Below are 21,913 nucleotides of genomic sequence, written 5' to 3'. Positions count from 1 at the left end.
TCAATCAGTTAATCTCGTATCATCTTAACCCGATTCTTATATCTAATCGTCTGTAGATTTCGAAGATTGAATTTGTTTGACTAAGTTTATAATATATTTTAGATGAAAAATTACATATTACTCATGGCATATAGGGTCCGTTTGACAATTCCGTTAAGTGGGCTTATTGGCTAATAAGCCCGTAACAGCTTATTGACGAGTGTTTGTCGACCCAGCTTATAAATTGAATTTACAACTTATAAGTTGATAAGTTGAATGTTGGTAACGACGTACTTTTTCACAACTTATTTTTGATTTTTCGTTTTTTTATCAATTTTAATTTTAGAATATATTTTTTTAAATGTTAATATAACTTAAAATATAAGAATTAAGATAATTATATATAAAAATTATTTATTTTAATTCACTTAAATAAAAACAATTCTGACTTATAAGTTAAATTATCCAAACACTTATATAACTTATACATATTTATTAACTTATCACTTATTACTCACTTATTCACTTTAAATTATAAATTACTTATTTTAAAATTTTTCAAACAGACACTATATTATATCATAAACCCCTAATCTCCTGTGTATATGTATGAATATCCTTGCTTAAGAATAGTTAAGATGATACCAAATTACGCGCAAAATACATGGCAAAAAAAGACATGTAGTGTCACTTTCGAAAGGATGCTTAAACTGATCATCAAAGGAATAATAATTAATAATAATACTTAAATTAATGCAGCAATTAAGTTTCCGGAATAATATGATGGTGTTTTTCTACGGAAAGAATAAAAAAAACTGCCCCATGCTTCCTTCTCACACAACATTAATGAATGTCCCATCTACACGGCTAACCCAAATAATGCTGGGTTTCTTAGGTTTCATCTAGTAGTACTTAATTATTATTAATTTAAAAATACATGCAAATATAAGTAAAAATAAACCTATGGAGTTCTCTATTTTATTGGAGTTTTTGGAATCCATATATGTTGGGCAAGTAAAATATAGCTTAAATTGTTGCAAAACGTATTGTTTTTCGAATGATATTCTACAAATATCACAATTTTATTGAAAATCTTGCAGATTGCATAAATTTTACAAGTAGAACGTTGTAAAATATATTATTTTACAAAATATACTTAATTTGCATAACATAAATGTTCATGTTGCAGAACATACATAAATATATATATATATATATATATATAAATATATGAGATTTGCATAATTTTATTAAAATAATGATATTTGTGAAACATGTTTTGGAAGATAACACGTTTTAGAAGATATTTTATTTGCAGAATATAGATGGACTACGCGGACTGTAATTAAAATGTGGACTCCGTAGAACTTTACTATCATTTTAAAATACATTTTAAAGTGTCATATTTTATGAATATACTTTTATTCACAACTGCAATGTATGGCTCTCTCTCGGTCACTCTTTTCCACAATTTTTTTTATGAGGGAAAAAAAGGAAAAGTGAACAATTTTGACAATTCCCACTAATTTAAAATACACGAATAAAATCCTGTCAAAAAAATATACTAACAAAATAAAACGTAAAAAAACTTGTTAGAAACCATAGCAAAAATTATACTCCATTAACAGAGCCAAAACACATTTAACAAGTCTACAGTTGCTCTAATTATAAACTTCCCGCCAAAATATATAAATATAATGTACAGATATGTATTTAAAAAAAAACTCCCTCTGTCTTAATTAATTAAAAGCCTCGTATATTGTTTTCTATAAATTTAATCTGATCCAAGAATGAAACAATTCACTTTTCATTAATGTTTTTTAAATAGTTAACTCTTTAGGCCAGTGTTCTAAAAATCCCTGATTTTTAAAAAATTCCCCGATTAATCCCCGATTAATCCCCTACAAAGTATCCGACCGATTCGATCTTTGAAATCCGATTTATTTTTACAAATTTTTCTTTATTGCGGTATATATAATTATTTATTAATATTAAAATACTATTTTAATTTAAATATGAATAATTATAGAAATTATGATATAATAAATATATATTTGTTAATAAATAACTAATATAATCATAATAATATATTAAATATAATTTAATATCATAATACATCCGATTTTTACCCCGATTCATCCCCAATTTTCAATTCATCATAAATCGGTAGCTCGACCGATCTTCCCCGATTCCCGATTTTTACAACACTAGTTTAGGCGTATATAAAAAAAAGAATTAATTACAAATGTATGGGATTGTTTTCTACTACAACAAATCAGGTTATTTTCGATGTTTTTTTTTGAACCAAAATCATCGTAAATGAGGCATTTATGACGAAAACTTTTCGTCATTTTTCTCGAATAGAAAGTTCAATTTTTCGTCACAAAATATAATTTTGTCGCAAGTTAGTAAACATGGACCTACTTTCTCAATAAAATAATAAATAAACTTACAATAAAATATATTATCGTACGTTAAGAATTTACAATGGAACATATTGTCGAATGTTATCTTACATGACCCACCTTTAATAAAATAAAATATAAATTTACGGTAAGTTCGTAACCTCCGACACAACAAACATCGTATTTCAGAAAGTGGAACCTACAAGCTTGCAAAACTAAAATTATAAAAAAATAATTAAAATTGCGAAAATTACTACATTACGACGGAATATGTAATGAATAACCACTCTTTATTTATATTTTAGTTTAGTTTTTATTTATTGAATAAAATATCACAGATGATGAATACATGCACCATATACATGCCAAAGTCACCACTCACCAGGCATATTTCTCCATACTTCCCTTGAAGTGCAAATTTAAGCATCTATAATCATGTTTATAGTGCAATTAGCCTTTCTTCAATCCTTCCCTGTAAATGTGCATATGTCAAGCATGTTCAGTCAGACACCCAAACACACTCACATGACAGAAGATCAAGTCTTCCTCAAGATACCTCAACTTGCGCTGAAATTCTCTCATTTTTTGCAGTTGCATGAATTTAGGGCGCATCAAAGACTTTATGCATCAACCACCTTTATAATATAAATCATATAGGAAGGTCCGAATTCATGAACTGGTCCGAATTCCTGACTGACGACTGTTATATCTTACCGTTTTAAGTATCTAGTACTATAAACGAGTAACACTTGTTTAATTATAACAAGCATTGTTTTTATCTCTCCTAAATTTCCTGTAATTGACTTTAGGGTGATAAGTTGAAAAAAATAGCAAGGTGGGTGAGAATTGAGAGAGCCAAAATACATGAAAAATATATAATATATATATTGATGAATCAATTAATAAGAAAACAAGAATATAAATGTAATATTAAGAAGATAAAGTACTCCCTCTGTTTTTTATTATATGACGTTTGGCTTTTATACACACTTCTAAGTGTTTTGACCGCATAGTTAGAATAATAATTTTTAATTTTTTTTTTGTGAATAAAAATATATAACTAAAACTTTAATTTAAAAAAAGAAAATTTTAAAAAATATTATTTTAACTATACAGTCAAATGACTTAAAATTGTGTGTAAGAAAATCAAACGATATATAAAAGAAAACAAGGAGTATAATTTAGTCAATTTACAAATTTCAAATCAGTAATATTCTCTCTGTTGTACCTATTATCTGAAAATTAAGTTTTAACTGCATCTACAAATTAGTCAAACTACACTAAACAATAATTAATACAGTGCAGTGAACCTTCCCTTTTGGACTAATTATCCTCAACTAAAAATTAAGGACAATTAGTTTAATGCTATATATACCAGTAGTTTAGTAAGTTTGGTTTCTTGCTAGTCTTTGATTCTTCATCAGTAATCCCAGAATGCATCCAAATCTGAAAGTGGACAAATGACAGAATGATCCTCGGTGTCATCGAGATGTCGTAAAATATTGCCTTTATTCTCCTCTTGCTTTGATGATGATATGTCAGCTGTAATGTCAGTGTCTTGAGATTGGCTGACCATTGAGTGATTAGTCGAGAACTGTTCAACCTTGCATTGCCACTCAGGAGCTTGATCAGTGAGCTGATTAAGATTGTCTAATCGCGTATAGTTTGGTATCTGATTGTCAAGCATTTTCTGGTGCAGTAAGTATGGATTCTGTGAGTAGACTATAGAGTTTGGCAGTTGGTAATTAGTACTACTTATTATTCGAGTAGGATCGTAGTTTTGTGGTTGCATTTGAGGGTGATGGTAGTTTTGTGTTTTCGGATAATGAGCTAGAGATGTTTGGCTATAATGTCGTACATTGCTAGAAGTGGTACCAATATTGATGTTGGTGAGGTTTAAACCATGAGGTTTTTGCTCATTTTGGAGGAATGGAGAATCTATAAGAGGTGGCAATGATGAAGGCGAATCCAGTAGACTCTCGACGAAAGAGTTCATCCTCGTGAGGTCGAGCATTGAACTTGGCTTCACTATTGCTGTTGTGTTCCTGTGGATAACCCTACATACAACCCATTCATCCTGCAATGTTGAAAAGTATAGGCGTCAATAAAACAAAACCAAACCAAACATGTCTGGTATATCCCGCTTAGTAGAGCAGGGTCAGCGGAGGATAAGATGTACACAACCCGCCTATTTACCTATTTGCTAATTCACATATTGTTAGTGTTTGTTTTAGAAGCTAGCAGTAGTTCTAGCGATTTTGTGCTTTATGGTGAAAAGATGCATCACTTGTGAAAGACGAGGACCTTATACATGTTTATACATACTCAGTGCACAAGACTCCGTATTAGCGGGATATAATTGTTATATCCCGCTTAGTAGAGCGGTCAACGGAGGATAACATGTACACAAATCGCCTATTTCCCTATTTGCTAATTCACATTGTTAGTGTTTGTTTTAGAAGCTAGCAGTAGTTCTAGCGATTTTGTGCTTTACGGTGAAAAGATGCATCACTTGTGAAAGACGAGGACCTTATATAGATTTATACGTCTTCACTGTACAAGACTCCCTGTAAGCACGTCATATGAACACAATTTTACTTTCAGTGTTGCTGAATTATACAAGTCACTAAAGTTGTAGATGGTTCCTATTACAAGTGTGATACCAAAGCTTCCATTGAATCTAGATATATTAACATCTTGAATCTAGAAAATTTGGATATACATGTATCCATTTGAAGTTGTTACCGTCACTACACGTAACAGAAACTGAATTTGTTATTACGGAAAAGTTAGAACCTCCTCATATAACAGAAAAAGTGGTTAAGTGTGAAAAGGTATGAGATACCAATATAGAAAGTAATGATCAAAGTAAAAGTACATCTAAAGATTTAAACAACATTATGCATATCCTGACAATCATCTCACGTACTAGGTTCGATTTTCACTCATCCGAGAATATGAGATATAAAAATAAGGTTGTAATTCGAGTCGGGCGGCTCGCGAGCTCGCCCGGCTCAAACTCATTTAACTGGCTCGACTCGGCTCGTTAAGTTAAATGAGCCGAATTTGGCTAGAGGTTTAAACTCGATTAAGTGTAAAAATAAACGAGTTTGCTCGCCTGACTTGTTAAAACCGACTGGTTTAGCTAAACGAGCCGGCTCGACTAGTGAATTTAAACGAGTCGAGTTGGGGAAGAGTTTTAGGCTTGTTTAGTTAAACGAGCCGGTCCGGCTCGGTTCGATTAATCTCGGCTCGAATTACGCCCGGCTCTAAACTCGACTCGCTCGGCACGAATTACAGCCGTATACAAAGATCACGAAATTTACCTTAGCAGACTTAGAAAAGTTGTAAGAAGATAAGTTGCCTTCGAGTCTGAATTCATGCATCACCCAATCCAACTTCTCCCCTTTAGGAGCTCTTCCTTTGTAAAAAACCAGTGTCTTTTTCATTCCTACCAGTTGCTTGCTGCTGCCAGGGCCACCGCCTTTTCTCGACTTACTGTAAATCTCCTTATCTTTTCCGGTGGCTTTCCAGTAACCTGATTCAGTCGCCCTGTTCGTTCTCATCCCCGTCGGATACTTTCTGTCTCTCTGGCAAAAAAAGTACCACTCCTTTTCTCCCATCTTTGCTTTCTCTGCAAATTAAAGCATACATGAACATCTGCTGATCAATTCATCAAATATTTACCGTTTCCTAGTTACTTTTATTAGCCACGACACCTCGACTAATTCCAGAGAGGACTAGCACGACACAGTTCTCGAGTACTTACTCCGTAATTATCAAATATTGACCATTTCTTAATAATTTACATAATCCAAAAACTTAAATCCAAAAAAAGTAAAATTATGTATAAATTATCAAATATTTTAACCAGTACAGCTTACGCGCACCTGAACTAATTTCAGAGAGGACCAGCACACACAGTTCTCACGTACTCACTCCGTAATTATCAAATATTGACCATTTCTTAATAAATGCATAATCTAAATACTTAAATCCAAAAAAAAACATGATGTAGAAATTTAAGAGCTAGAATATCTCCTTACTTGGAAGATCCCATGGCTCGTTGCGATTCAGATCAACTTCAGCCATGGCAATTGCAGTAAATTTCGAGTTAACGACTTTCGGGATCAGATAATGATCAACAATTTCTTCATCTGTCGGATGAAATCGAAACCCCGGAGGCAAATCCAGCTGCTCCATACCTTCACCAGTAGTACAATTAGTCTCAACAATATTATTAATACCGCAGTTTTCGCCTTGATTAACAACGACAACACTACCTTCCATCTTGGATAACTCGGTATACCCTATATCACTGATTATCGAAACAAAAAAGTCGAACGAAACGAAGAGGAAGTGTGGAGCTGCGAGAAATGAAAAGGAAGGAAATGATGAGGATAAAAGAGATTTAAGGTTCGTTGGAAGATAAATAGGACAGCAAAGAAATGAGATGAGGAACAAACGTAGGCTCCAAGGAAACTTCTACAATAAGGTTTATTTCAAGCTTAATTCTGTTGTCCTGGTCTACATATATCCACTTGTCTTTCTTTACTTTTTTTAATATATTTTTTTAGTTTAATCTTCTTATATTAACTTCAACTGTTTGAAAATTAACTATTGGCTTCTTTTGTCTTCTGTCCTAATTTTTCATTAATTTTATTTTCTGATTTTTTGTTGGTAAATACTAATTGATCCTTTTATGGTTTTTAATTAATTATAATGACAATTATTAGTTACTCACAAGTAGGGTTGTAATTCGAACCGAGCGAGCCGAATTTCGAGTCAGGTGTAATTCGTCCGAGATTAGTCCAGTCGAGCGGAACCGACTCGTTTAACTAATAAGCCTAAACCTTTGCCGGAACTCAACTCGTTTAATTTCATTAATCAAGTCGAGCCGGCTGGTTTAGTTAATCGAACCGATTTTAACGAGTCGGGCAAGTCAACTCGTTTAATTTTATCGAGTCTAAACGTCTGCCCGAACTCGACTCTTTTAATTTACGAGTCGAGTAAACGAGCCGGAACCACATGAAATCGGCTCGTTTAACTGAAAAACCGAGTCGAGCCCATTTAAACCGACTCAAATTACACCCCTGTTAACAAGAGATCTACCGTCGGTATTTATAAGTTATTATTATATAAATTAGAAGTGATTTTTTTGAAGGTTCGCGTAGATGACACATATCGGTGTGATAGAGAATTATCTTAGTCAGTTCCAAATTTTAGCATAAAAGTTGACATACTTTCCGGTATGAGAGGCGCGTGCATTGTGTGGAGTAGACGAGTGATGTACATTCTTGATTTACTCTCAATCTTTTCTCTTTTGTTTGCTAATTAATTTACCTTTAAACTCTTTAGTTTTACATATTAAAAAAGAAAACCTTTTTAGTCTTGTGATCCGTATAAGATTACTACTCTTGAGAAAGGTTATATGGGAAAATAATAAGTTGACCTTAAAATTATACCCCCTCCATCCCATTGAAATGTTTACGTTTACTATTTACACGCATTTCGAGGGCTTATATAAAGTATAGTTTCATAATGTTTTCTTTTAAAAAAAAATTTTAATACAAGTTTAAATATAAAACTTTTATTCAGAAAAAAAAAATTAAAAATATATTATGGAACTATAATTTAAACGATTATTGAAAAGCGTGCCGAAAAGTAACGTAAACAATCTGATGGGACGGAGGGAGTATATGATTTGTAACTAAAATTTAAAATATTATAAAAATGTAGTTTCAAAATATATGTTTCGTAAAGATTTCATTAAAAATGTAAAGAGATTATTCATATTCAATAGAATATGTATATACAAACATATTTAAAAGACAAAACGTTTTGCAATTTTTCTATATAAGTTTTCAAGATTCTTAATATATTAGTGAAATCTGTCCATAATGATATGTAAAATAATACGTTTTATAATATTTCAAAAAGTTTGTCAGGAATAAGCAATAAATTTTATGAATTTGACAAATTTTAATTGGTAAAATTAGTCTGAATGCACGGGATCTATCAACTTTAACGATTTAAAACCAATCAATTCTTGTTACGTAATTTTTTATTGTGCGTACATGATACAACAAAGAAAAATCATAAATTAAAATATCTTATTAGAAAAATATATATGATCTCTAATTAATAAATTAGTATATGGGAATGTTTTTAACATGAAAAAAATATAAATTAGGGGAGCGTTAACACCACGTTCTAAAAATTTATGGGGATAAGAGGAAAGAACAAAAATCAGAATGGCAATGACTCGTATAAAACGAATATTCAAGACACGTATTTATTGAAAGGAAACAGAAACTACGCTAAAAATGTCATCTCATTAAGTTCACGCGGGGAAGAGTTTTTTTTTAAATTAATTAAGAGTAATGATTCGAAAACTTTCCCAAAGTGATACGTTTCATCTTTTACTTGTGGGATTCGTATTACGAATTTTTTGGTGTGTGTTCATGGGCACATGTTAAGCGTGAAATATCATAATTTTATTTTATTTTGATTGGTTTATATCTATTAATAATAGTGGACTCTGTACAAAAACTCCACCAATCACAATAAACTAAATTCGTGAGATTCTACGTGTATTATGTGCATATGGTCACACGTTATAAAAGCCATTCGTATTAGGATTTTCTAGTGTGTTTGATGAGGTGTCCACAAAATATTGATGAAGAGCTCATTAATAACGATGGACCTGTGCATGCACAAAAATCTTACAACTCAACTTGATAACAGCTCATCATTCGGAAAACGTTTCGAGAACGAATTTTTAGAAACTAGCATTTTTTTATCGTAAATAACCCGCAGTCGCTACCTTTCAGGTGCGAATTGGGTAAACCCTACGGGCTCACGCAATAACCTGCAAACCACGTGAATCAAGGTAAACCGCAATTAAGCGACAGACTCTGACTCAGAAGGCATAATCATAAATTCTCCTCCCCTAGGGACTCGAATATGTGACCAAAATCATAGTTATCTCCTCTTTAACTAAGTGAGTCAACCTTTGCAGTCAGTAACTAGCATTTCTCATTAATAAATTTTAGAATGGGTAAACCAATAATTAACACCATGCCGTATACTATACCCCAGGACTACAAAGAGTGAGATATAACGAGTATGTTTATAATTCGATGATCGCCGAGTATACGTCTAGGTCTTTGGACTTTTGACATCTGATAGCCAGCTGGTGAGACACTGGGGCTCCAGTTGTGGTCTTTTGATCTGATTTGGCTGTCATCTCCGACTATTGTTGGCTTCATTTCTTTTGATTGAGATTGAGGTGAACGTGAAAACTGACGAAGATCGACCAGTAAAAATCTTATTTTCAACATCTTATTAAGTGCATGTAACAAAAAGATGTTATTGCACTGGTCAAGCTGGCTAAATATGTTTTTCAGTTAGCTTGGATCTGAATAATTTCGTGCTAGTGTGTGCAATAACTTGTTTATGCATGAAAAAAGAGGTGCACTGCAAGATGCATGTGTAAACCGACCGGACGTAATGTATCAGGATTTCAAAATAGTCGTGATTAAAATAAAATATTATCCATGCTTTTCGGGTTTAAATTTTTTTATTAATATTTGGGATTTGAAAGAAAAAACATCTACTAAAGTTCTTAACCGAGCTCGGGGTTAAATTATCAGTTATCTCAAAATCTGGAGATGTTAGAGGAAGTTGAGTTTTTTTTATCGTAAAATACTCGCAACCGCTATTATTCGGGTGCGCACTTGGTAAATACCACGGGAATCAAGATAAACCGCACTTAAGTGACAGACTCTGGTTCAGAAGACATAATCATAAATTCTTCTCATGTGAAATTCGAACTTGTGATCAATATGATAATTATTTCATCTTTAACCAACTGAGTCAACCCTTACGAGCCGGTGAAAATCTTGAGAGGAGAAAGCAGTCGAACATGAGTTATTACGTTAACTCGAACTCTGATACCATATTAAATAATTATTTACCTCTAAAAATTCAAGATATTACAGAAGGCTCAGCCGAATCTATATTCCAACACTAGAACTCCCGTCTAAGTTTTACCCGTCGTTGGTGGAATCATGATGTATGACTTCCCGGAGTTCTGGCCACCATGTAGATATTAATACATATATAGAGCGGGATCACAATTGTGGGCGAAGCAAAACCTAAAAGACATGAGATAAAAAGGGCCTAGAAGCAAATATAGATCGAGACTGAGACGTGTATTAGTAGTTGACGAAGTCATGCTGATGATAGTTGATGAAGCAGTAAATAACATGAAATTTCTTGCATCTGCATCCGCGTACAAATTATACCTGCTACAGTTTGAATTGTACTTGTTCATATATTTGGTAATACTCCTTCCGTCCCTTAATACGTTTTCATTTTGACTTTTTACACCGGTCACGGTAACCGATTGACTACTAATTTAAATCTAATTTATAAAAACAAATATAGTAATGGGTGATCTTGTTGGATTCGTATTTATAAATACTTTAATATAGTGAAATTTTTATATTTAATACTACTATGAAATTAAAGATACTAACAATCAAAAGTGTGTATTAGCAAACGTGTCTAACACAAATGGGAAACGTTTTTAGTGACAGAGGGAGTACTAACTAATGAGTGATTTAATATAGAAGGTCAGTATTCTAAAAATCTCTTATTCAATTGATTAATCTGACCGATTTAATTTTTGAAATCCGATTAATTCTTTTGAATTTTTTTTTGCTGGAGTATATAGAATTATTTATTAAAAATAAAAAGACTATATTTATTAAAATATGAATAATTATAGAAATTATGACATAATAAATATATATTTGTTAATAAATAACTAATATAATCATAGTAATATATTAAATATAATTTAATATTATAATAAATCCGATTTTTACTCCAATTTTCAACAAATCCCAAATCGGTAGCTCAACCGACTACCGATTTTTACAACACACTACGGGAGGTATGAATATTTGTTCAAAACAAGTATATTTCAATGTTTAGGACGAATTTGAGATATTTGTTTGTAGAATTTGTTTGTAGGATTATATTAATATTATTTCTTCAACATTTTTCTTCGCCCGAAATTATCTTTTATCCAGGCACGAAAAGTTTGAAATATGGATTATTGGGTGAAATTTTCAATAATTAGCTGTAAATCTAGTCCCATTAATTGGGTCAACGGTAATACTAAGTTTACTAAGTTTTTTAATTATCTAGCCGGAAATCTCGTCCCATTTTTGAACACACCAAATTACAATTTTAATATTCCAAGAATATTGAAGATAAAAATGACTCCAATTTTAAGAAATTCTGAAACCTGAACTTTTGATAGCATGTTGTTAATTACTGGTTATTGCGTTAACTCATTGGATTTACCAGTGTGCACCCGAAAAATAGCGATTGTTGCTCCGTACGATTAAAAAATTTAGTAAGCTAGCTTTTATATTTCTTCAACATAATATGGTTATTCTAAGATAAGAATGTAAGTGGTACCATGAAATAAATAAAAACAAGAAATGCTAGTTGTAGTTATATAAATTGTAGACTTATGTATATTATGGAAGAATTAAACACAATACAAAGATTGGAGAACAAGTGTGCTTGTATATTACTCAGCACTAGGGAGGATGATGAAATTGGAATGGAAGAAAGTCACTAAACTTACTTATTAAGCGTGTTGACTTTTAATTTGGACAACATATATTCCCTCCTTCATTTTAGAATATATATATTATTAATATATTTCAAAGTTCCAGGAAGATCACGGTTTTTGTTGGAAATCACGGACACCACTTCTACAATAAAAATATTGCAAAATATAATATTTTGTAAATTATACAAATATCATTATTTTATTCAAAATTTTGAATATCATACACGTGCTGCATATTGAACATTACAAAATATTTTATTCTACGAAATATGTTTACTTTTCAGAACATACACATTATCCTTATTAAACTTAAATGATCTTCAGCAATTTTAATGAATTAGTGATATTTGTAAAACATACTTCACAAAATAATATATTTCATAATATTTTGAGTGCAGAACGTAGGCCGGCTGTCCCTGAGGTTTCTGATAAAAATGTGGTCCGCGTATAACTTGACTCTGTATATACCCGGACGGAAAATCGACAGACATTTTAACTTTCGTTTATAATATATATTTATTACTTATTATAATATTTTTTTCTCTTCTAAATAAAAATTAAATGTTTAAATAATTCAGAAAAAAGAAAATTTTAGAAATAAATTATGGAAGATTTACTTTATATTCACCTTAAAATGCATATCAAATATTGAAAAAAAAAACGTATAAAAATGAACGAGACGGGCGAGGGAGCAATATATTCCATATTTAAATCTGTGAATATTTCCCTGTAATTGTGCAATGTGCGTAGCTTGCAGAGCTTAGAAGTTCACCATGCTCTTAAGGTGACGATATATATGACGTCAACCCACCTCATCCCTTTACACTTTTGAAAGATCACAACAGCAAATCCGCATCTTTTTTTATTATTCCACAGTTTTATGTTTTTTAATATTGAATTTGTTTATTTATATTTTTTATGTAGAATATATTCTGTGGGATTATTGTATTGTGATATTATCTCACTTGACCAAAAAGATTGTTAACCTACTACAATTCTTTAGTTTGACTATACACAACAGGGCGTATGATTTGTTATTTTTAAAATGGTGTTTAAATTTTTAGAATATGGACAAAAATAAAAGAAAAGAATTTTATGGGTCCAGATTTGCCTATTCAAATACATTATTCTTCCACAGAGTTATTTACATGTTATGTATCATGTTCGCCAACAACCATCTAACTCCGTTACACGGTATAAGTGCTTGTTTGGTACTCTCTCCGTTCCACCGGATTGTTTACGTTATTTTTCGGCATGTTTTTTAATACTCGTTTAAAGTATAGTTTTATAATATTTTTTTTAATTTTTTTTTAATAAAAGTTTTATGTTTAAACTTTTATTAAAAAAAATTGAAAAAACATTATGAAACTATAATATATAGAAGCATCGAAATACGTGTAGAATAGTAACATAAACATCCCAGTGGAACGGAGGGGGGTTATTTGCCTTGGTATTTATTCTAATAAATTTTGGGATGATCGAGAATCGAACCCAGAACTGGGATCGACAGAAGATAAACCTTTAATCAGTTGAGCTATTATCACGAAACTTATATTTTTCAAGAAAATTATAATAATTAGGAAGTAGGAAATATTTTTTGTTTGATACATGGGTACTTATGGAAGTGTAAGTTACCGAGGTGGGGGAGTAACTTTCTATGTTTGATGGGTATTCAATCTTCCAAGAAAATTTAACTTCCCTTAAATCATCTCCAAGGGTAAAATTTAAAATTTTAAAATGGTTGGCTATCAACCTTTTTGTAAAATTTTAGCTAAGGGATTTGATATACACTCCAATAATATTATCTATATTATGATTATGTAAAATTATACATAAGAGCATCTCCAATTGTACAAAACCCTTAATTAAATTATCTATGTGGAGTCTATGTGCCATCTATTTGGCAATATTTAGAAATTATGTAAAATTTGAAGCACTCCAACCATACTTCCCCTTAACAAAAGTTAAGAGATAATCATATTTGATTGACTAAATTTGTCGAACCATTAAATCCCTCATGTGTAATTTTGATATCATATTCATACATAATGTCATTGGAGTCTTCACCCTTCTCTTTAGCTAAAATTTTACATAATTGTCAATTTATCATGTTTTAGCTAACACTTCTACTAAATTAGCATTTGAGATGCTCTAAGGATTTTCTTGGTTGACCAAATATAAAATATAACAAACTCAAAACGATTGTCTATAATTTTTGCTAAAGAGATATATATTATCTAAACATACCACATACTTGACACCTAGATGACAACTAGATTATTTACCTAAGGATTTGTAATATTGGAGATTTTCTTACTCAAGTTCGTGGGTGTTTTATTGTCAACCAAACAACCTCTAATATATGGGGTCATAATATATGAGGTTGTTCTTCACCCATCGTTGAATGGAATATAACTATCACAATACTTCATTGCGGCATGTGATACAGCTGCCGCAATATTTCGTTACGATAATACTCACCTGTCGTTGAAAATATATCTCAGCCAAGTTGACCGAGGATAATATTACGTAATATATGGACAAATCACAATCGCAAGTTGCAGACTTATGAGTTTAGTCGATAGAGATGAAAATGTAGAACTAATCTTACTTATTACATGTTTAGCAGTACTAATCTTTATGATTCTACCTGGTTCCTCTAGTTTACTAGATGCACTTGTAGATAATTATAAACAGGTTGCCTTCTCTTCTCTTCCTAAATACAGAATTATAAACTACAAACTAGTATAGTAAAAAAAACAATATCATGATCACATCAATTTCAAATCAAACTGGGTAAAACTCATCCAGAACAAACTGTCAGGCTAGGTATAACTCATCCAGCACATAAATAGCATAATAACTAGCAATAACAAAGTAACACACTATGAAACTTCACTTTCAAAACACAAACAAGACATAAAGGGTAATACATGTATCAAATAGCCTCCCAATACATGCCAAGTACGCAAATCTTCAAGACAGCTCCTGTGATATCCTGCATACACAAATGAGCATAAACCGATGAGAAGAGAGGAAGTATAATAAAAAAAAAATCCAATTCAAAACAAGAACTAGTGCATGAGAGATAGAAAATTGAGTGGAATCCTAGCGGGCTTCCAAAAGTTCAAGAAGTGGCATTTGTTTCAAAAAAGCAAGGTAACTGATGAAGCCTGACCACAGCCAGTGCTAAGAAAACCAAACCACACCACAAACCAGTTGGGTCAATATGATTTAACTGGTATGTAGTGACCAACACAAAAAACAGTATCGTAATTGTTTCAAGCCATCTCTCACTCCAAACAATTTCAACTTACACCAAAACACCCGAATGCAAGAGAAAAAAACCGGCTTTACTAATCTCTTGACTCGAACATATCTAGTTATCTTTCAAACCTTGACCTACTCCTGCTTCTGTCTCACCATGACTTAAATCGAGACAATAACAAATGGTGAATGACCAAAATTATATAACACGTATTAACTGGTAACCATATCTACAGCCAAATGAGTGTTCATTTATATTAAGATAGCTGGACCAAATATAATTTGTTGGGAAATGTGATTCAGCTCATTACAGAACATCAGAACACTGTCCTGTTAATTTGTTGACAGTGTGGAGTTGTAAAATTAATTGCAACACCCTTACCATTTTCAATTTTTTCTCATGTTACACCAGTCATAATTTATTAATTAGCAAATGATAAAGTTACCACGCATATCTAGCAAGGCATAACAGCTTACAGCTACAAGAAAACTAAACAAATACTGTGACCCAGAACTCTAGAACATTAAACATCAGTCTAAAATCCTTCATAATATTAATTGTACCCTGGACTCTCGGAACACATTTACCAACCAGATAATTAAGAGTTTGAGACTTACAATTAGTAGGGTACGATCTTCCATCGTTGATTATCCCCTTTAATCCACTCCCACAGGCCAATGGTAGTACCATCATGAACACTATTGTTGTGATCCTTAAATGCATCCACATTAAGGCGGATGTTATTGACCATCCTGATTGTTCTGTAACCCTCGCCAGTGTCTAGGCTGAGAGTCCAAAGGATAGACTCGTCAAGCTTATCCGGAACATAAGGGATAAGCTGCACCTGTAGAAAATAAGTTTTTACTTTAAATTAGCGATTCTGCAGCATCCAGGGAAAAAAAATCACCGGAAAATTAAAAAACAAGTATACAAGCATCATTAAGTGCACAGTTCTAACATAGAATATAGACCGGTAAACACTAAACTTCATAACAAGCATTGTCAAACTTAACAGGCATTGAGCAGTAACCAGATCACACTAAATCTGACCCCAATTTTATCATTGGACTCACTCAACTGATCTAGGACTATAAGAAGACAAAGAACCAAGGTTGCCTGATAAACGAGAAGGAAAACAGACATGAATTTCAAACAACAAGGCGCTAGATCCACATTCTGCTCTGCCTCTTACTTCTATACAAGACTGCAAAGTACCACTAACGTTTAAATGACTTAACATTTCCTTCCATCGTAAGACACTTTCGGTTTTCAGTAAACAATAAATATAAAACAACCCAAAAAACTAAAACTCATCTATACTAATGCACATATAAATCAATCCAATACTTCAACACATACATACTCCACATAATACAAGAAAACACAAAACAAAAAAACACGAAAAAATAAACAAACATACAGGATGATGAGCTCCAACAGAATGCTTCAAAGCCTGACCAGTAGCCTTATTAACCAAAGCAAAGCAAGGGAATCCCTGTTCATCTTTCACCTTTGTGCTATACTTCTCATCTTTCACCCAATGCTACATTCACAAAAACACCACCAAAAAAAAATTCATAACACCAAAAAAAAATTCAATAAAAATAAAGTTACACATCTATCAATCAATTACAAAACAGCCATTTCCAAAATGATTAATTAATTAATCTATACAGCATTACAGATTTCGGAAATCGAAACTATTCGGTTTAAATACCGATTTGCAATTTAAAAATCTGATGATTTATCCGCAATTTATCGGAAATCGGTCAATTCAGATAAATATATTTTAGCGATTTATCAGTGATTTTTTATACAACAAACATAATCAATAAAATTAAAAACATCAATAAATTTGTACAATCATTCGGGTCAAGGGCAAACCTGATACGGGTCATTCGGGTCGGATCGGGCAAGAGTGACCTTACCATCATGGACAGTGAGAGAGTGATTAGTATCAGCCTTAGTATAAACCCTAACAGTGGGCTTCCTGCTCAAATAATCCGAAACATTATGGGCCTTATTAGGCACAGCATTAGGCCCATACCCATGTGGCTGACTCTCATGAGCAACATGGTGCACATTCGACCCGGTCGAATACGGGTCATTCCGACCCGGACCCGGCGGATAAACATGAACCTCAGATGGTGGTGGTGGGTAACTCGAATACGGATCGCCACCGCCATGGTGGACTTGTGGTGGTGGTGGGTAGGCCGGGTACGGGTACGGGTCAGATCCGGGTCGGTGAGAGGTATGATGAGACTCGGATCCGGGGTGGTGGGGAGTGTGGTGGACTTGGGGTGGAGGTGGGTGGTTGAAAAACGGGTCGGGTCCGGGTCGGGTAAACGGGTCCTGAGGTGGGTATGGGTTTGGTGGTGGTGGGTATTGGTTGTCGTTGTGGCGGTTGTGGTTGGGGTGGCCGTACGGATAATCCATGGTTTTTGATCGGACAAGAAGAGTGAGTTTGAGAAGATGAAGAGGTTTGAGAGAGTACTTGTGTTTTGTGTCTGATTGTGTGTTTATATAGTTACAAATGTACAGTTGTAGTGATGAAACTGATCAGCTACCAAAATCTAATTGTGTGGGGCCGGGTTTACAAACGTGTCATGTAATAATTTGATTCTTTGGGTGACCCGAAAATTTAAATTTTGAATTTTTTTAGTCGGCCAATTATTTTTGGAATATAATCGTTTTTGGATTAGTTATTGTTCTATGGATTTTCTTAGCAATTAAGTAATGTAGATTTCGAAAATTATGTGAGTTCTCGAAAATTAAGTGACCTTTTTTTCATTTGTTTAATTTATAAATGAAGAATAAAGAAAAATTTTATGGAGACCACATTTTTATTGGAGACCTCTGAAACCACCTATGTTTTGCAATCAAAATACTATGAAATATATTAATAGGGTTAGGTTCAATGGAATTCCTTATTTCATTAGAGTCTTTGGAATCCATATATGTTCCGCAAGTAAAATATAACTTAAATTGTTGCAAAACATATTATTTTTCGAATGATATTCTACAAATATCACAATTTTATTGAAAAACTTGCAGATTGTATAGATATTACAAGTAGAACGTTGTAAAATATATTATTCTACCAAACATATTTAGTTTGCAGAACATAAATATTCATGTTGCAGAACATACATATTGTACTTGTAAATATATGAGATTTGCATGATTTTATTGAAATAATGATATTTGTGAAACATGTTTTGCAAGATAACACGTTTTAAAAGATATTTTATTTGCAGAACATAGATGGACTCCGAGGACTCCAATTAAAAGGTGGACTGCATAAAACTTTACTCTATATGAATATCACCAATTTATTAAAATCGTTAAAGATCATTTAAGTTTAATAAGTATAATGTGTATGTTCTGCAAACTAAACATGTTTCGTAAAATAAAAAAATGTATGATGGTATACATCCAATACATGTATGATATTCAAGATTTTGAATGAAATAATTATATTTGTAGAACATTACTCGCAAAATAATACAATTTGTAACGTTTTTATACTATATTTTAGTTGCAGAATATAAATGGTGTCCTTAGTTTGCAACGAAAAATGTGATCTCCTCATAAAGAATATTAGAATAATATATGAAGCTATTACTATTAGAATTCCACTACAATCTGAATACAAATCGAGTACTTCTAGACTTTTTAGCTTAGATTTTATAGAATTAATAATATTTTGTGGTTGGCCGGTTTCAACTTTTTCAAATGTCGGATTAAAATTTAGAATTCCTAAAATGTGAAAAAACACATGCGTGCAAAATATTAAATATATAATAAATTTTATTTAAATTGAATAACAAAACAACTCCAATAAATCCTACATCCGGTGTTAAAAACTTATAATCGAGTATATTAAAAATATTTGATAATTTTGGGGCTTATTGAAGGTCGAGTGTGGTAGTACTACTTGCACACCTTAATCGACGGTTTTATGAAATTTAATAAAATTGTTATTTTTTAAATCTTTAAGTAGAATATTAAATGGATTTTGTGACAAAATTCTAGAAAATTTTAAAGGTTTTAACCGAATCTTGAAAATCAAGTATTTGACGTGCTATCAAATTGTTATGGATAAAAAGCTAAGGTTATTATTTGTTGTATTTATTACTAAGATTCGGGAGCTCAAGGCCTTTAATGGCTGCTCTCGTGTATCGTAGCTTAATTCTGCCTTTACGAGATGCCTATGTATCTCTGTGAATTAGAGAATCAAGCCAAAAAACGTAGTTCTGATTTGTGGGGTGAGGCCCCTTATATAGATGTGAGAGTCCTTGAATTGGACTTGGTATAGGAGACTTGGTGGACAAGCCTCTGAATTAGGATAGACTTAGGAGTCCTAGGAAGTAGGAAGCTGATTCCTTATCCTTTTAGGTCCCCTTGAGGCTAATCTATAAGGATTTATATCCTTATCGGGACTCTTCCTAATAGCTGATTTTTCCCTTATTAATTAATTACGAAATTAATTAATAATTAGGGCTTTTGGGCCTTTTTTATTCCATCAGGCCTGATCTGGTCCATCAGGCTTAACCTTTCTGGTCTGAGTATCATATATCTTTTTATTGGGCCTAGCAGCCCACAGCTTGTACAATTAATGCAGTATTTAATTATACAAGCATAATTTATTTATCCCTATCATTTCCCCCCAACTTTTGGGAAACATTGATTAGGTTTCGCAGAAGTTAAGTCTATTCGTTCCTTTACAGGGTTTCGTTTTTTCGTAAAGTGTGGAGCGACCTACACATTTACAATGAATTTTTCCTTTTATTCAGGAATTATCTTAATTTCCAGGAATTTTTCCCTTATTTCCGGGATTTTTCCCTAATTTTCTGGGATTTTCCCTAATTTTCTAGGATTTATCCTTAATTTTCTGGATTTCCCTAATTTCCGGGATTTTTCCCTAATTTTCTGGGATTTATCCTTAATTTTCTGGATTTTCCCTAATTTCCGGGATTTTTCCCTAATTTTCTGGATTTTTCCCTAATTTTCTGGATTTTTCCCTAATTTCCTGGGATTTATCCTTTAATTTCTGGGATTTTCCCTAATTTTCTGGATTTTTCCCTAATTTCCTGGGATTTATCCTTTAATTTATGGGATTTTCCCTAATTTTCTGGATTTTTCCCTAATTTTCTGGATTTTTCCCTAATTTCCTGGGATTTATCCTTTAATTTCTGGGATTTTCCCTAATTTTCTGGGATTTATCCTTAATTTTTTGGCTTAAAATCGATCAGAATGCATTCAAAATCGATCAGGATGCAGACAAAATCGATCAGGATCCTGATCGAATTAGCTCAGGATCTTACACTCTGGTCGACAGGATTCCTGATCGATTTCGATCAGGATTCTGACCGAATTGGCCTTCAAAGTGACACCCTAGTCGATTGTTACACGGGCTTAATCGACCAGGATTCCTGATCGATTTCGATCAGGACTCTGATCGAATTAAGTGGCTCTTGACCATTCTGATCGAATGGAATATCGGTCAGGACTCTCTTCTGTGTCGATCAGGACTCTGATCGATCTTAGGGGATTTCTTCCCTCCTGTTCGAATAAGATATCGATCAGGACTCTTTTCTGTGTCGATCAGGACTCTGATCGATCTTAGGGGATTTCTTCCCTCCTGTTCGAATAAGATATCGATCAGGACTCTTTTCTGTGTCGATCAGGATTCTGATCGAACCATATTAAGGTTCTGGTCGATTTTTGATTTTTTAAATTCCACAGGAGCTTCTAGATTGTTCCTGATACTTCTTGTAGATGGGCCTCTAGATTGGACCTGGCTAAATGGGCCTAAAAACGCCTCGTATTCCGAGCTTTTCGCCTATATAAGTGTAGTGTGGAGTGAGAATCCTCACTTCACTTCCCACTTCTCATTTTATCTCACATTTTTCTCTAGAGTTCTCCCTTTGAGAAGGCGATTTCCGGCGACCAAAGCCACCGCAGCTCCACCATTTTCAAGTATTTCTGGGTTTCAAGCCTTCAACCGAAGCATATTAATGGCGGACCGTGACCTGGCTCGTTTGCAGAAGATGAATGTCTCTAAAAGAGGTACAAACATCCAAATTCAATCTCCATATACTTCCCTCATTGATATGATTAACTCGAGAGGTGATGAATATCCTTCTCTGTCTGAGTTAGATTCGTATAATCATGGTAACACTTTTCATGAGTTAGATGGTAGGATAGAGTCTATGAACACCCTGTACAGACTTCCACCCCACCTTAGGATCACTCCAGCCGCCCCTGGGGATAGGACTTGTAATTGGGAGGGGGATACCCTGTTCATTTATCGAGGAGCCCTGACCGCAGGTCTTAGGTTCCCATTCCACGAATTTATTCCTCGTTTACTAGCCGATGTACGAATCAACCCTTGTCAACTCCCTCCTAACGCCTGGAGGAACATTATCTGTTTTATGGTCCTTTGTCTCAGGAATAGCTTCCCTCTTTCCGTAGCTGTCTTTAGGAAAGTTTTCCAATTCTATAATAGTTCCATGAGTCAGCCGGGCTGGGTTTTAATTCGCCAACGGCCCAAAATTCCCCATATCTTTGATAGTAACTCTATAGTCGAGAACAACCCTAAAT

At 33.0% G+C, this 21,913-nt stretch overlaps 2 protein-coding genes across 3 annotated transcripts; both read right to left on the bottom strand.

The window, feature by feature from the left end:
• Positions 1–3,540: 3,540 nt before the first annotated feature.
• Positions 3,541–6,862, bottom strand: LOC141689089 (NAC domain-containing protein 87-like). Of its 2 annotated transcripts, XM_074493267.1 has the most exons (4): positions 6,668–6,862; positions 6,431–6,589; positions 5,711–6,018; positions 3,541–4,461 (listed from the first exon to the last, which is right to left on the bottom strand). In XM_074493267.1, the coding sequence occupies exons 1-4, from the start codon at positions 6,672–6,674 to the stop codon at positions 3,805–3,807; spliced, it is 1,131 nt and encodes a 376-aa protein (XP_074349368.1). In that variant the 5' UTR covers positions 6,675–6,862; the 3' UTR covers positions 3,541–3,804. The 2 variants fall into 2 exon arrangements, with proteins under 2 accessions (XP_074349368.1, XP_074349365.1); XM_074493264.1 differs by having other exon boundaries at positions 6,431–6,862.
• Positions 6,863–14,787: 7,925 nt separating this feature from the next.
• On the bottom strand, positions 14,788–17,828 carry LOC141692270 (ricin B-like lectin R40G3). The gene is made up of 4 exons (XM_074497011.1): positions 17,192–17,828; positions 16,728–16,850; positions 15,925–16,151; positions 14,788–15,037 (listed from the first exon to the last, which is right to left on the bottom strand). The coding sequence occupies exons 1-3, from the start codon at positions 17,741–17,743 to the stop codon at positions 15,927–15,929; spliced, it is 900 nt and encodes a 299-aa protein (XP_074353112.1). The 5' UTR covers positions 17,744–17,828; the 3' UTR covers positions 14,788–15,037; positions 15,925–15,926.
• Positions 17,829–21,913: the final 4,085 nt, after the last annotated feature.

The sequence above is a fragment of the Apium graveolens genome, chromosome 10 (genome assembly GCF_009905375.1).
Source record: "Apium graveolens cultivar Ventura chromosome 10, ASM990537v1, whole genome shotgun sequence".
In the NCBI taxonomy this organism is placed as follows: domain Eukaryota; kingdom Viridiplantae; phylum Streptophyta; class Magnoliopsida; order Apiales; family Apiaceae; genus Apium; species Apium graveolens.
Note: the sequence above shows the minus strand (reverse complement) of the source record. Positions and strands in the feature narration are given on the sequence as shown.

What these genes read in the sequence shown, in the direction of transcription:
- LOC141689089 (XM_074493264.1), bottom strand. Translation starts at nt 6,674, where the DNA reads ATGGAAGGTAGTGTTGTCGTTGTTAATCAAGGCGAAAACTGCGGTATT. An exon ending in CGAGCCATGGGATCTTCCAA is followed by an intron (nt 6,019 to 6,430) that starts GTAAGGAGATAT and finishes TTTAATTTGCAG; the next exon opens with AGAAAGCAAAGATGGGAGAA. An exon ending in ACTTTTCTAAGTCTGCTAAG is followed by an intron (nt 4,462 to 5,710) that starts GTAAATTTCGTG and finishes TCAACATTGCAG; the next exon opens with GATGAATGGGTTGTATGTAG.
- LOC141692270 (XM_074497011.1), bottom strand. Translation starts at nt 17,743, where the DNA reads ATGGATTATCCGTACGGCCACCCCAACCACAACCGCCACAACGACAAC. An exon ending in ACCCGAATGACCCGTATCAG is followed by an intron (nt 16,851 to 17,191) that starts GTTTGCCCTTGA and finishes TTGTGAATGTAG; the next exon opens with CATTGGGTGAAAGATGAGAA. An exon ending in CTGTTGGAGCTCATCATCCT is followed by an intron (nt 16,152 to 16,727) that starts GTATGTTTGTTT and finishes TATTTTCTACAG; the next exon opens with GTGCAGCTTATCCCTTATGT.